This window comes from Danio rerio, chromosome 5, assembly GCF_052040795.2.
Source record: "Danio rerio strain M-AB ecotype USA chromosome 5, GRCz13ab, whole genome shotgun sequence".
Lineage (NCBI taxonomy): Eukaryota > Metazoa > Chordata > Actinopteri > Cypriniformes > Danionidae > Danio > Danio rerio.
This window is the reverse complement of record NC_141025.1, coordinates 37686755-37703248: the sequence shown is the minus strand read 5'-3', so window position 1 is coordinate 37703248 and position 16494 is coordinate 37686755. Positions and strand designations below refer to the sequence as shown.

Sequence of the window (16494 nt, the reverse complement as noted above, 5' to 3'; positions counted from 1 at the left end):
TTAACTGGGCAGGTTAGTTAAAAATAGCTTAAAGGTGCTAATAATTTTGTCCCTAAAATGTTTTTTTTTTGTGATTAAATCAGCTTTTATTCTAGCCGAAATAAAACAAGACTTTCTCCAGAAGAAAAAATATTATCAGACATATTGTGAAAATTTCTTTGCTCTGTTAATCATCATTTAGGAAATATTTAAAAAAGAAAAAAAAACAAAGAGGGGCTAAAAATTCTGACTTCAACTGTATATACAATGTTGGTGGTTTAACGCATTACATGTAATGCGGGTTTCGTAATGATATTACTTTTCTAGTAACAAGTGAAGCAACACCACTTAAAAAATTAAGTAATAATATTTGAGTTACTTTTATTTTAGTTAATTCACTTTTAAAATAAATTGCTGAATTAAAATATTCAGTCACATTGAATCTGAACAGAAATGGAGACAGCAGAGCCTTACATTTCAGCCATGGAAATTTCTCATTATTTTGAACACATGGAAGAAAAGAAAAAGAGGATTTTCTGAAAGGACGGAGATTTTACTTATTAAGAGACAAAATGTACAAAAGTAGCAAACGCATTGCTTTAAACTTTCATTAACCTGTATTTACTGCATGTTGAGCTCTGGGGTCAGAAAGTTATCAAACATTCTTTTTTTAACGTATTTTTTTTTAAGGTAAATAAAGGTTATACAGTAAAGCTCCTCTGTTTAAAGAAGAAAGAAAAAAAAATCCCCCTGCAAGTTCTAAAAGAGATCAAGTAAAAGTAACTCAAAATTAACGCAACGCATTACTACTTACCATAAAAAAGTAACTAAATAACGTAACTAGTTACTTTTTTGGGGAGTAACTCAATATTGTAATGCATTACTTTCTTAAGTATTTTTTTCCGAATACTATATGTATGTATGTATGTATGTACAGTTAAAGTCAGAATTATTAGCCCTCCTGAATTATTTTCCTCCCTGGTTATTTTTTTCCCCAATTTGTTTTTAACAGAGAGAAGTTTTCTTCAACACATTTCTAATCATAATAGTTTGTTCTGTAGACCACTGAAAAAATAGCTTAAATGGGCTAATAATATTGCCCTAAAATGGTTAATAAAAAATTAAATCTGCTTTTATTCTTGTCTAAATAAAACAAACAAGACTTTCTCCAGAAGAAAAAATATTATCAGGCATGCTGTGAAAATTTCCTTGCTCTGTAAGTTCGGAAATGTATTTTCTTCACCCTAAAATATAAAACAAATCTATATATTTCATTTAACAACACAGATAAAACATATTTAAAATGTAAATTATTTAAGGCCTCAAGAGATGATTAATGAATGAAGTTGGTGGGAACTTGTAAAGTGAGCTTATGAAAATGAATCATGGATTTATAAAAGCAAAAGTCTAGCAGTCGTTTTTTTCATATTGCTTGCTATTTATGAACAGTTTAACCACAAATACCATGATGCCTACAACAAAACAAGTAAATATTAACATGAATTTTGTATGTTTAAGTTTCCCTCTAACCTACTGCACACAGTTATACTATGTAGATTTTTAGCAGTTATGAACTCATTTTAATAATCACCTACTTGAGTCTTGAACTAAATCAGGCCACAACCATCACTGCACTTGATAAGAGCAGATACAATGGAATAGTTCACCCCAAAAAAATAAAATATATAAAAAAATAAAAATCTGTCATCATTTACTCATCCTCCACTTGTTCCAAACCTGGTTTGTTTTCTTTTATCTGTTGAACACAAAAGAAGATATTTTGAAGAATGTTGGAATGTTAAAGCCATTAACATCATATTCATTCATTTTATTTTTGGCTTAGTCCCTTTATTAATCTATGGTCGCCACAGCGGAATGAACCGCCAACATATCCAGCATTTTGTTTTATGCAGCGGATGCTCTTCTTGCCGCAACCCATCACTAGGAAACATCCACACACACACACACACACACACACACAGTCAATTTTAGCATACCCGATTCACCTTTAGCGCATGTCTTTGGATTTTGGGGGAAACCAGAACACCTGGAGGAAACCCACGCAAACACGATGAGAACTTGCAAACTCCACACAGAAATGGCAACCGACCCAGCCAAGGCTCGAACCATCGACCTTCTTGCTGCGAGGTGAACGTGCTACCCACTGTTCCCCAGCGTCACCAACATCATATATGACTTTGTCATATTTATATGGATGTCAATCGATGCTGGTTTTACAAATCTCTTCAGATGAGAAAAAATCATAAAAGTTTAAAACCGGCATCACGGTGGCGCAGTGGGTAGCATGATCGCCTCACAGCAAGAAAGTTACTGGTTCGAGCCCAGACTGGGTCAGTTGGCATTTCTGTGTGGAGTTTGCATGTTCTTCCAGTGTTGGCGTTTGTCTTCATCCGACTGCTCTGGTTTTCCCCCACAACATGCGCTATAGGTCAATTGCATAAACTAAATTGGCTGTAGTGTATGTGTGTGCATGTGAGAGAGTATGGGTGTTTCCCAATGCTGGGTGGCAGCATGGAAGGGCATCCGCTGTGTAAAACATATGCTGGATAAGTTGGTGGTTCCTTCCACTGCGGCAACCCTTAATGAATAAAGGAACTACGCCAGAGGAAAATGAATAAACAAATAAAGTTTAGAACCATTTGAGTGCAAGTAACTGTTGAAGACCTTTTCATTTTTGACTGTCCCTTTAATTAAACACCTGCGAATAGACACTAGAGGGCACTGCACACCAACTAGGCCAAAACTGCAGTTCGGGTCACTCGTTATGGCAAGCCGTTTTTACATCTAATTAATAACCCATAGTAGTATCTATTTTTATGCTATCAGTACTTATTTTTTAGATGCTAGTATCTTTTCCATTAAGTACTAGTGCCTATTATTTAGATACTAGTGCGTTTGTTTTTTAAATATACTAGTGCTTATTCATTATACACTATTTATTTATTTATTAAATACTAGTACTCATTCATTACCTATTAAATAGATACTAGTACCCATGTATTACTAGTACTTATTCATTAGATGCCAGTTCTTATTTTAACAGGTATTAAATGAGTACTAGTATCTAATGAGAAATACTAGTGTCTAATGAGTAAGCACTATATTTAAAAAAAAAAAGCACTAAATAATAGGCACTAGTATCTAATGAGTAAGTACTAATACTTAATGGAAAAGATACTAGTATTGACATAGTACAGTGGTCTCTCGCTATAACGTGGTTCACTTTTTTGTGGCCTTGCAGTTTCGCTGATATTTTCGTGCAATTTGACATTTTTTTTTACAGCGCATTGTGTTCTGTATCCTGATTAGCGCATTGTGTTCTGCGTCCTGATTGGCTGTAGACCATTGTTAATCAATCTCCTCACTGCCGTGTCTCCTGTGCAGTACAGAATGTGTTCAGCTTGCCAAATTGACATAAATCTTCCATAGCAGTGTGACTCTGAAGTGCTGTACTGTATGTTTGCAAGTTTTCTCCCCAAAATGTTCGTGAAACGTTCTGTACCGTCAAAGGCACCCATGGTAGCACCCGAAATACAGAGGATGATACTAACCATTGAACAAACATTTTTAACTTCTGGAGGTTAAAGGAAGGAAGAAGTTATGAAATGGAAGGAGCCATTATGAAATAAATAAAGATGAAATAGTTTTGATCTTTGGTTTCATTCTATAATAGTGGAGTTATTTTTCTAGGAAGGTTTAAAGTTTAAGAGTGTTTAAACAAGAGAGAAAGGTGTGAAAATGTTAATGTATGTCTGAGGAAAGTGTATCAAGTTTTTAGTGATGGGTTTTACAGCCTTAAACATCCATAGCAGGGGTTTTCAAACTGTGGGTCGTCACTCACTATTGGGTCATACAGTGAGGAAAGGTGGGTCGCGAAACGTCACTTAGCTGCAGCTATTTACATTGCGGTGAATCAAAACCAGTACGATAATGAGCAAACGACTCTTTAGAGACGATTCTGTTTTTCAAATGAATCATTTAGGTTGAAACACATGAGCTGAAACAATCTGAATCAGTATTCATTGAATGACTGAGTCAGATTCATTTGTGTTGAACTGTTACGTGTCTACGTCAAGAGCGTGCAGCACTCATGACTGCAGCCGTGAAGTGTTTGGTAAAATTAAAAAGTTTTTAAAACTAAAGGCGTCGCAGACTTCTGATATATCTTCAGATCAAGCCAAATCTAAAAAGGAGCCACAAAGAAAATATGATCAGTTCTACCTCAATCCCAGTTTTAATGCCGGCAGAGGTCCAGAGGGTGAGGAAGTCCTGCATTGTCTTGTATGCTTAGAAAAGCTTGCAAGTGCTAGCATGAAACCCTTAAAACTGAAACGACACCTGAAACAAAACATTCTGAATATGTCAACAAAGGTTGATCATATTCTCTTCTAAAAAAAGAAGAGTATCTTCGTCAACAAAAAATGATCACAGTTACAGCCAGCATCCCAAAAGCACTTCGAGCCTCATTTAGTGCATATCGAATCACATAATCCAAAAAGCCAAACACCATATATTTTTGACTGCTTTGAATGGATACATTTTTTACCCATTTTTCAATATTAAAATATTATGCTGGGTCTTGAGATTGAATTACTTGCCAAGGTGGGTCTTGGAATGAAAAAGTTTGGGAACCCCTGATCTATAATATATGTAAAACATAAAGCTGACCACACAGATTTCACCTATCGTGGGTTATTTTTAGAATGTGAAATAACTCCCACAAATAATGAGGGACTACTGTACAAGTAACATGGAAATAGATACTAGTACGGGTTAAATGTCAAAACAGCTTGCCGTACACTCATTCTCTTTCACCGTGTACAATTAAAGCAGGCTTTAAATAAAACCAAGCTTTCAAAAACAATTTAATAGGACATAAAAATTTACAAAAAGGAGCAAAATATCTTATGTACATATATACAGTCCCTGTGTAGTTTACAAATATACATTATCTTCAGTAAAACAGGACTACATACAGTATACAGTCACTTACCTACAAAAACACTCGTATCTAAAAAACAAAACACAAACACCGGAACTGAAAACTTAAACAATCTGTCGATTGGATGTGTTATTGAAGGGAAGAAATAGAGTATGAGAACACATTCAGAGTCTGCAGTTTAGTTTTTTTCCATGTGGAAGACGCTGAGGAAACCTGAGGGCAGATTAGCAACTCTCTTCAGAAAGTTCCCGATAATTCCCATGGCTCCTTTTATTCCGAGACCTTTGAACACACAATAAAGCAGTTTGTTCTCACTGTGAGGATCTGGGATCTGATTCCTATTAACTCAACTACACTGGTATAATTCAGTCTTTCTCTGAGATCCAGGATCCTGAACTGTCAGTGAAGGAGAATCTGAAAGGCTATCGGAGGAAAATAGATGCAAATGTTCAGAACGGAATCCAGTGCTGACACCCCATTTTGAAAATGAATATTTGTATCCATTTCTCAGTGAATATAGGAAATTTATTTTGGTGCATTTGAGCAAAACAGATTTATTAAAGACATTTATCTATGAAAATAATATTTTATTCACCAAACATATTTAGAAATAGAAAGAGAATACAATTATAAAATATGGCAGAATAAATATAAACTACAAAAATTTTACATTTTATATATTTCCTTTTTTCTTGATTTTTACTTTATTTTTGACAAATATTTAATATTTTTCCCCAACATATACATTCTGGCTACTGTATATGCACAAATATAATATTGTATAGCTTCCTATTAAAATATGAATTTAAAAGAAAGATTTTTGAGAGGTGTACTTGTATATGCTGAGCACTGTACCTGCTGTTTACTGTGCAGTATATCCTGAACACTACACATTTCAGCTCAGTAAGATGTCTCAGAAGTTATAGTGGACTATTTTGAAATGGGATTTTATTTAAAACTGAAACCCTAATGAATGCTAATGAATACTTATATGAATACCTATTTAATAAACACTTATATTCATAAACATGAGTGTGGGCACACTGTAAATTTAAATTTGGTGTTAGAAAAAGGATTACGACATTCAACAAACTGAATAAAATCGAATGTTTTGTAAGTCCTCCTTGATATTTTAGGTAGATCATGATGTTATTTCATGGTTTCACCTAACAATCATTGGGGTATACAGATTTTTTGACCTTTAAAATTAATTTGTTGGAACATTTCATTTTAAAGCAAGATTCTGAAAAGGTTGTAGGTTACTAGTTTATGCTCACTGCTGCACATATTTAAATGAAATGTCTTTCTATTCCCAAAGATGATGTTGAATAAAGTGGATTTGTTTAAATGCACCAAAATATATGGTCTGCTCACTGAGAAATGGATCAAAATAACTCATTTATGCTGTGCACTGTATACAGTTAACGACAAAATGATTAGCATTCCTGGGAAACTATAAATCTTTTTTTCCAAATGTTTTACAACTGCTGTTTAACAGAAATACTTTTTCAACACATTTCTAAACATAATAGTTAAAATATCTCTTTTCTAATGACTCATTTCTTTTGTCTTTGCCATGATGACAGTACCATAATTTAGAGTTATTTTGCAAGATACTGATCCCTAAACTAGGTTAACTACACTGTAAAACCCAAAAAGTGAAGGTAACTCGAACCATTGGAGGAAACGGATTGCAACAAACCACACTGAAAAAAGTGTTGCATGCAGAACTATTGCAAACAATTCATTTGTGTTCAATTTAAGCAAACAAATTAAATTTAATAAGGTTTAACTTAATTAGTTTGTTTAAATTCAGCCTAAATAAATCGTTTTCAACCACTTAACGTAAAAAAATTAAGTAAATCCAAGCAATTATCTTTGAATAATTTTTTTCAGTGCATTTAATTAAAAAAAAAAAATCCAAATGAGTACTGTGAACTTAATCTATTTGAGTAAAGAGAACTCAAACCAACTGAGTGCTGTAAAACTCAATAAGTTAAGGCAACTCAAACTGTTTGAGGAAACCGATTGCTACAAATTATTTGAGTTAAAAATAATCTATATGAGGACTGTGAATTTACCCCCTTTAAGTTGAAGTAATGAGGTGTTTAATGAACTCATTACCTTCAACACTGAGTTCAAAACTCTTTTCATACGAGAAGAAATAACTTTCAGCCAATTTTGAGTTAACTGCACTCATTTTATTTGATAAAGTGGACTGTTGGGTTTTACAGTGTAGGCAAGTCACTGGACAAAAGAGGTTTGTTTTGTAGCTAATCGAAACAATCTAAATACAATTCTTAAAGCGTGCTAATAATATTGACTTTAGAAGTTTCTCCCAGCGAAAACTTACTATTTACTTAAGAAGGCTTTCTCCAGAAGAAAAGGAAATACTGTTAAAATATCCTTGCTTTGTTAAACAACACTTGTGTATTATTTGAAAAAGAATTAAAACTTCACAGAGGGGTTATATACACCCTATATATGTACAGTGCTCAGCATATATAAGTACACCCCTCACAAAACTCTCTTTTATATCCATATTTTAATAGGAAGCTGTACAATATTATATTTGAGCATATACATTAGATTAGTCAGCACTGAAGCCAAATCTGGAGCTTATCTAACAATATGACTTAAATAACGCTCCAAAAACTAGTACAGCCAAATTTATTTGTTATAGAAAAATAGTAAATACAAATTTAAAAAAAGAGGAAAAATCAAGAGAAGCAAAAAAATTGAATTATTCAGTTGAAATTTTGTAGGTTGCAAATTATTTTGCAATATTTTGCTTTAATTTAATTGTATTATCTTTCAATTTCTAAATATGTTTGGTGACTAAAATGTTATTTTTAATATATAATATACTAATAAATATATCTGTTTAATAAATCTGTTTAGTGTAAATGCACCAAAATACATAGCCTAGATTCACTAAAAAATGGATATAAATATTCATTTTCAAAATGGGGTGTACTCAATTATGCGGAGCACTATATATATACGCATGCTAATTACTGCAAAACAGTATTCTAATCCAAACACTTCTAGTCCAACCGTTTTAGTGCTGCCTTTATCTACTATTGAGGAGCACTGCTGCCCCCTACAGAAGATGTAGGGTATTTCATATTTAGAATGATGAGGGATACTAAAAAAAAGCATTATGAAGGAACCATCAAATTCAGTGCCTGAACATCTGCACAGAGATAAAGCGTAAAAGAACCAATCCAAACGAGCAAATCAAGCTGAACATCACTATCCTGTCCCGAACGCTGTGACTTAAAAACAGGTACTGTACATCCTTGACTGTGTGTAAAAGATGAGAGATAACTGAACATAGATATTCTGCTTTAAATACAATGCCATTATCAGTGCTTATTTAGAATAGACTGGTACACAGGTTCGCTATGCGTGTGCTGTTGAATGTAAAGATTGAGTGTCTGCTGCATAGAAACACAGTAGAGTTTCTCACTGGAAGAAAAATAAACACTTCTGTTTGCAGTTCCAGTCCCTGAAAACACTGCAGCTTCACTTCTTCCATGCGCACGTGTGTGCGTCTGTGTGTTTGAGTCTATTTGAGACACACACACACACACACATAGTCTCTCAGCTCATCTAGTCACATAAACCAGTTTTCTAGAACTTTTTTTAAAGTCTGCTTTGGTGTGTAAGGGCTGACAGAGGGTGTTTTGGGTACTGATCTGTGCATGTGTTCAGGTTTGGTATCAGGTGTGTCCTGCAGACGGGGCGTCCCCCAGCCGGATACTGCCCAGGAAGGTGGTGTGGTTGCTCATGGAGATGGAGGTGTCCTCGTATACCATGCGAATGGAGATTCTCTGACGAGCTCGTAACAAACACACTCCGGCTGTGTAGCAGGTGTTGAACTTGCGCTGGCCGGTTTCGATGCTTCTGGTGCAGCGTAAGAACGGAGTTTTGTCCACCATCACCTCGTAACTGGCAATGTCGGTGAAATTCAGGTAATATACCTGGTGCAAACACACACACAAAGCGCATTGGGGCTTTTAATGTTGCTGTGGTATATTTGTGAAACGCATGCTGTATATGTGTATGTGTGTGTGTGTGTGTGTGTATAAGCAGTAGAGTCCAGGGACTGTACTCACTTCTACCTGACTATATATAAAGTATGTTCCGTCAAGTAGGACCTCCAGCTCTCCAGAGCGCGAGTGCATTTTAAACACTCTCTGGTGGATCGAGATCATCCTCCAATTCTTCAGCACACCTTCTGACAAATCTCACAGACAGACACCAGTAAATACTCAATCATCTGTTGTGACTGTAGCGACACACACACACACACACCAGGGCTCAACTGTTGAGAGCTTTTTAATATAAACTGACATTTTCATAAAAAATTCTAATTTTCAATGATCAATAAACTTTAAAAAAAGAAAAATGCCTTTTACACTCTTATTATAATACAGTATTACACTATTTACACTATTATTAAAATATTTTTCATATATTAAACATCTTTATGCTAAAGTATTTCAAAGTGTATCCTTGTGATTCAAAGCATCATTACTTCAGTCATTAGAGTGACAGAATCTGAATAATTTAATATGCAGATTTGGTATTTAAAAAACATCTGATGTTATTATGAATGGAATAAACGATCAATTATCAGTGGAAACTGACACAAATTTCTGTTTGTAATTTTTATGTGAGCAGAAAGTTCTAAAAAAACGTTATTAGTGTTTATTTTTTCAAATTTAATATGTGAACTTGGTTCAATCACACAAAAGCTTAATACAGGGTTTCTGCAGGTTTCATCAAGTCAAATCTAAGACTTTAAGACCTTTTTAAGAACATTGGGAATGAAATTTCAGATTTACATTTTTTTCTGGCCCAGTTAAAACATTAAAAACATTATAAACAAATGTCATTGTAAGGATGATAATTAAACCATATTGGGATATAGAGTTAATAAATAAATGTTTGTTAAAGGTTTTATTGAGATGGATTGGTGGTGACTGGATGTGTGTTGGCCCGATTAGGTGACTTTACGTGGACAGAGGAAAATTAAGACCTGTTTAAAATGATTCAGGACCAACACAATATTTCAGTGAATTCAAGACTTTTAGGGCCTAAAATTCTATTTTTGAAATGTAAGATATTTTAAGACTTTTATTAGGCCCTGAAGACACCCTGTTACATAAATAACCTTAAGATTGATGTATGATCTGTTAAGATGAGACAAATCTGGAATCACATGAATTTTAAAATCTCCTTTTATTATTTTTTATTTTTTAGAAAATTCTTTTAAAATTGCCCCAATTATGTTCCTACTTCATAGCAGTATAAATTATGACGAATCACAAATTATGCTTTTTTTTATATATTCACAGTAGGACATTCACAAAATATATTCTTAATAAATATCTACTTTATATTGTAATGTACCTGTGAAATAAGTTTATGACACAGGGTCACATATGTCACTGCTGTGTAAAAGTATTTATTTAAAGAAAAAATTTCTGACTCAAAACGTCTGACTGGTACTTTTTCCATGAAATATACATTTCTAACAAAGTACACATATTATGGCCAGTGGACCATCCTTACAGCTGAGCCCTTCATACAAAGAAGTCAAAACAAAAACAAAAAAGCATTTCTTTATGAGAAGGATCATTATTTAACTCTTACCTTCTTTCACTTGGATAGTGGTTTCTTGACCTTGAAGATGCACCACAGCTGGCTGCAGAAACATCAAACACATTAAAAAATCTATTATATCTTTGCGCACACTCTGAAAAGCATGATGAAAATGTGCTTGTGTCCATAAAAGGTCCCCTGAAATTAAACTAAGGTTATTTTTTATGTTAATATCAGTATTATGCTAGTATGCTCCAAAATAGTGACAAAATTCACATATAGAAGATATAAAACTGATATAGATATGTAAAGTTTGTAGTTTGTCACTTTCACCTAAATGGATCAATGGTTTTATTCACAACAACCTATACTAGTTTCTTATCACATCATAACAAATTAAATGCTCTCTAGTATATGACATGCCCCACCCCCTTCAAGACGCTTCTCTTTTGCTTTTCATTTGATGCGCTTAGGCTAAACCATTCTTACAGGCAGAGTGGTGATGAAATAAAACTCTATTGGCTGTTTTTTTTTTTAAAGGGGAGGAGCTACACAATGTCCCACCCTCTATTCATGTTTTGGTTGAGATTACTTGAAACATCGAATAAAAATGCACATTTTAAAGCATTTCACAAGACCTTTAATCTACACTCCCTAATATCATCTCTTTTATATGGAGTCATGTGCAGTGTGTCTGTGGAGATGAACACACATACCTGTGCCTCTCTGTGTTTGCCTTTCTCACCACCTGTTAACACAAGGGGAAGGGGAAAATTAGATGGGTTTAGTGTCTGTTAAGTGACAAATTATTGTGATAAACTTTGAATCATGTAATTGTAAATGTCAAAGCTGTTTTGTGTATAATCCCTTCACAGCAGGAGTGAAGGCTTCCACACATCTTTACAACTAGCAGAGCTGAACAAAACACTGATGACCAGCGTGAAAGACATTCAGGACAAGTGATGGATTTTACACGACTGTTTCAGAGAACAGGTTTATCATTGCCTTGTGCTTTTAAGTGCAAATGTGTGAACGTTTGGGCTATTTAAAACCAAATGTAAGCAGTTGTGAATGCGAGAAATACAAGATGTATCGTTTTTAGCACACAGTTCAAAACAACCCATTTGGAGTTTTGATATTTATTATACATTGTATATTTACATATATATATTTTTCTTTTATGTCTTCTTGAAGAAAAGTAGTGAATATGACATTTTACCTTCTTGATCACAAATCATGTTGCACTGCTTGTTTACTTCAACCTTAAAATACTTCTTTTACACAATATTGTTCTGTCTATGTACTTGTATAGTCTGTCTTAGGTTGTGTGTATTTACAGAATGTGCATAGTTAGTAGTTAGCATAGTTAGATTACCACTTTGATATGTTAGTTATATATAGGTTTAAAATACGTCCAGTGTTGTGTTTAGAATTATGATTATGTTTATTTATGTAGCACTGTAGTCCTGCAAGACACAACATTTCATTCCACTGTATATCTACATGTGTAGCGGAATGACAATAAAAAGCACAACTTTAACTTGAACTGGCATCTCTATTATTATACTGGGTCAGTGCATTTTGTTCCTGAATGGAAAAACAATTGTTTTTCTAACAAGGATTATTACATGGCTCTCTGGAAAACTTGGTCAAAATGAATGCTTTTTCCCCTGATAGCATAACCAATTAAACAGGCTCAATTAGATACTTATAAATAGCTTTATATTTAATTAAATGGCTAATAAATGATTACAGCTCAGATCAATGTCTTGTATCTCGCTGTTCTGTCAAGTAACAGAGTAATGCGTTTCTCCTCATGCTGGGATTTTGATAAGCTGGTCAGGTTTTGTTCTGTGATAAAAACCAGCAGGATGTACATTATTCCTTACTTAATCTATATTTATTTTTATTATAAAGAGGATTCTACTATATCAAAACTGGAACAAAACTAGTGAAATACATCTTGGTCTCAAAAATGATTAAACTACAAAATAACATGCTTAGAATAACACAAAAAATCGGCACTGATAGCCTTGTGGGTAGTGTGCCGACATATAGAGCCACTGTGCTTCTGGAGTCCTGAGTTCATGTCCCAGCTCACAAACCTTTCCCAATCATTTTAGCTTATATCCTGTTATTATAAATGGCAAAAATGAAACAACTAAATTGAAAATTTTAAACAATGAATTCCTATGGACTACAAAAACACGGCACTGCAATGCAGCCCCATCATTTAAACCATGGGTCTCAAACACAGCTGATCCAAATAATCAAGGGGTTTGAGACTCTTTTGAACAACTTAATTATTTGGATCAGCTGTGTTTGATTAGGGTTGGAGCAAAACTGTGCAGAGCAGCGGCCTTCCAGGAATTGAGTTTGAGACCCATGGTTTAAACTGATTTTGCTCTGCTGCTTCACTCTAGATGTGAAGTGCTCGCTTTGACTGTATGTAGAGGCAGGTGTCAGTCTTAACCTGAAGGTCCCTGAGGTCCAGGTGGTCCTTGTGGTCCAGGTGGTCCTTGTGGCCCAGGAGGGCCGGGTGGGCCAGAGGGACCCATGGCGTTGCTGCCTGGAATTCCTGGGATCCCTGGTATTCCAGGTGGACCCTGTGGACCAGGTGGCCCCGGAGGTCCAGGAGCACCAGGGGGCCCTTTCTTGCCTAAAGACATAAAGAGAGAGAGAAAGGAAAGCAAGATCAGTCTCCCATAAGCTGAAACATTGAAAGCACTTAGAAACAACTGATGAGAAGCAAAACAAAGCTCCTAAAACTGCCACTCAATTTTCAAATAACAGCGAGAGGATGATGAAATTACCTTTTTTTCGCTCGCCTTTCTTTTTTCCATTAGTTTCTGGATGAGGAATAAGCAGAAGGAAGAAAGACAATCAGTTGGAAATGTATCATTTTACATTCACAAATCACACATGCAACAAAATGTTCCTCTTGAAATCCTGTTTCAGATTCCAGAAAAAGCGGATGATTTATTCCAAGAGATGGTTTATTTGCTTCAAAGTGGCTAAATTGATAATGACGCTCACATGACCACAGAAAAACAAACCCATGTGTAATTTGAAGGACAATTGCTTCTGCTGCTGTCTACAAATACACACATGCACACGCACACGCACACACACACACACACACACACACACACACACACACACACACACACACACACACACACACACACACACACACACACACATTTCAGTACTAAAGCAGCATTGGATCCTCTAACATCCACATGTATAATGTTGATAACATATGTGAATGAACAATCTATAATACAACCGATCAAACACACAAGCAAATCTACATTTGTATAATCAGAGCTTATCAGTGATGAACAAGTAGGACAAAGACTTTTATAGCTAAAGTCTAGGGTAAACACCCACACGCACAGGGGACTTCACATAGAGATAATGACTTTCATACTGTACAGACTGTATTTTCTATCCCCCTACCCAAATTGACCAACAATTTAAGTCCCCACTGTGCTACAAGTTCCCTTGAGTGTGTGCATTCAGGTTTAAGTCCTCACTGGGATTTAAAAACGAGCACACATACACTCACACACACACACACGCACACACATAAACTCTCAGGAGACGGATCTGTGTTCCTAAGGCCTGAGGTCACTCTTGTGTTTGTGTTGGCTAGTATTCGGGGGTCTTTTTTTTTCGTAATAAAACTACTTCAGCTCATTTGTAAATGACTGCCGCTTTCATTGTGTTGTCTGGTGGGCTTCGCACGCGATATCTCTTTTTCTCAAAACACAGAATATCAAAACTGGAGACAAACAACTTGCTGCCTTTAATCTTTTCCTGTAATCGTTCTTTTTTTCTCATTATATGAAAATCAACTAGAGTTGAAAGAAAGACCAATATGCACTTATATGAAATCAAACACGAACAACCAAAACCAAACATGACACACAGAATAAGCATGCAAAGAACTTGACCTGCCTTCAGTGGCGCTCTGCAGAGCTCCCCGTCTTCTTGAGAAAACAATCAGGAGTGAACTCAGCGGACAGTTATTTCAACACAAACCCTGCATCTTTTACACATGCCAGCTGCAATTCAGTTCAAGCAGCTGCAAATGCCAGGTGCAACCAACACTGCGCTTTCCCTGGCCATGAAAAGTGGAGGGTTTAACATAGCTGATCAATTAAGTCTTGATTTTGTATTCAATTGAGTCTATTTTTAACACTTTTGTGAATTTCAAAGAAAAACAAAAAGCACAGACTAATGGTGTGCAATATTGACAGATCTCAACATCAGACTGCTTCTTACTCATTACAGCACATGTACAGCATACCTCTCCTGCTTGTTTGTATACAATAACTGATCCTTGAGCTCTGTCATGTTAACAGCTTGTAGAAAAGTCTCATTGGGGCTGTGGCTATTTGCCCTTAATTGTAAACAGAATTCTTGTATCCTGTATTTTTCTCAAAATTTTTCTCAAAAATTGTATTTATTTGCATATTTGTGTATATTTTTAAAGGTTTAGGCTGGAATGGCATCCGCTGCAAAAAACATATGCTGGATTGGCAGTTTATTCCGCTTTGGCGACCCCAGATTAATAAAGGGACTAAGCCAAAAAAAAAAATGAATGAATGTATATTTTTACAGTCTTTCTATAGTGTTTTGGGCTGTTTTAGCACTGTTGCCTCACAGGAAGGAGGTCGCTGGTTCGAGTCCCGATTGGGTCAGTTGGCATTTTTGTGTGGCGTTTGCATGTTCTTCCCATGTTCATGTGGCCTTTCTCCGGGTGCTCTCCCAGCAGCCACACAACATCACAAGACGTTAATATTAGGTTAGATTTAAGTCGTAACGTCAGGTGACCAAAAATCTGTTGAGCCAGCGTCTAACAACAAACATTATTCTGTCTTCCACAAACAACATCAAATGACGTTGATATTTGGTTGATTTTAGGTTGTGTTAGAAAGTAATCAGAATCTAACGTTGAGCCAACATCTTAAACCAAGTCATATTGACATTAAATACGGACATTTATTGGTCAGGTATGGCAACCAAAATCAAATGTCTGGTAGATGTCATAGTGGTAACTTCCACACAACGTCAAGCTGTAACATCTCGTTTGGTTGATTTTAGGTTGGACGTTGACGTCCGCCTCACGTTGGGATCTGATGTCAACCCGGTTTTCATTTCCAAACAAAATGCATTGTCCCCATGACATTGGGGTACAACGTAAATCTAACGTCATGTTGACATCCTGTGCCTGCTGGGCTGGTTTCCCCCACAGTCCAAAGACATGCGCTATTGTGTATGGGTGTTTCCCAGTACTGGGTTGCAGCTGGAGGGGCATTCACTGTTTAAAACATATGCTGGATAAGTTGGCACCTCATTCCGCTGTGGCGAGCCCCCTAAAGGCACAAAGCCAAAGGAAAATAAATGAATGGTGTTTTGTGTTATATGTAGGCTTCTAGTGTCTGAGAGTAACACAATTTCAATTCTCTGTATGCCTTGCATTTATCGTTAATAAATTTATAATGCAAACATTTATAGGAACTGACAATAAAACTAAAGATACATTGGCTAGTTTAGGCCTGTGTTTAAAAATAAATACACTAAACTGCATGCAAGTGGTAGCAAGGCTGTTTCAATGAGGGATTCACTAAATTTAAAATGATCTGTTATAAATGAAGCGATTGGCTTTATGAATTGATTACTGACTCAACTGACAAAAAAAACTATATTGTGTCTAAAATGTAATACAATATTAACTTTTTGTTAAATCAATTAAAAGAAAAAAAAATCATATTCTTTAATCATGTTTACAATTAAAGTTTGGGGGAAAAAAACTTGTTTTATTACTAAAAAACAATACAGGGTTTTCTCTCTCTCTCTTGAGTTAAGCTTTATAATAGCTTCATCATGCAGTGAATGCTTTAAGAACGCTTAATTTTTTGCAAAGTTTG

The 16494-nt window shown here is 35.3% G+C and overlaps 1 protein-coding gene across 9 annotated transcripts in view; it reads right to left on the bottom strand.

Moving 5' to 3' along the window:
- Window positions 1-4852: 4852 nt before the first annotated feature.
- The window catches only part of eda (ectodysplasin A), a 65936-nt gene continuing 54294 nt past the window's right edge, over window positions 4853-16494 (bottom strand). Inside the window, exons 3-9 of one of the 9 annotated variants that reach the window (XR_015490637.1) lie at window positions 13369-13404; window positions 13029-13214; window positions 11272-11303; window positions 10607-10658; window positions 9064-9194; window positions 7937-8928; window positions 4853-5791 (exon numbers count right to left, since the gene is read on the bottom strand). Coding sequence is in view for 4 of the 9 variants with exons in the window: in NM_001115065.1 (NP_001108537.1) it covers window positions 8668-8928; window positions 9064-9194; window positions 10607-10658; window positions 11272-11303; window positions 13029-13214; window positions 13369-13404 (698 nt within the window). In the remaining 5 variants the exon portion in view is untranslated. 9 annotated transcript variants of the gene reach the window in all.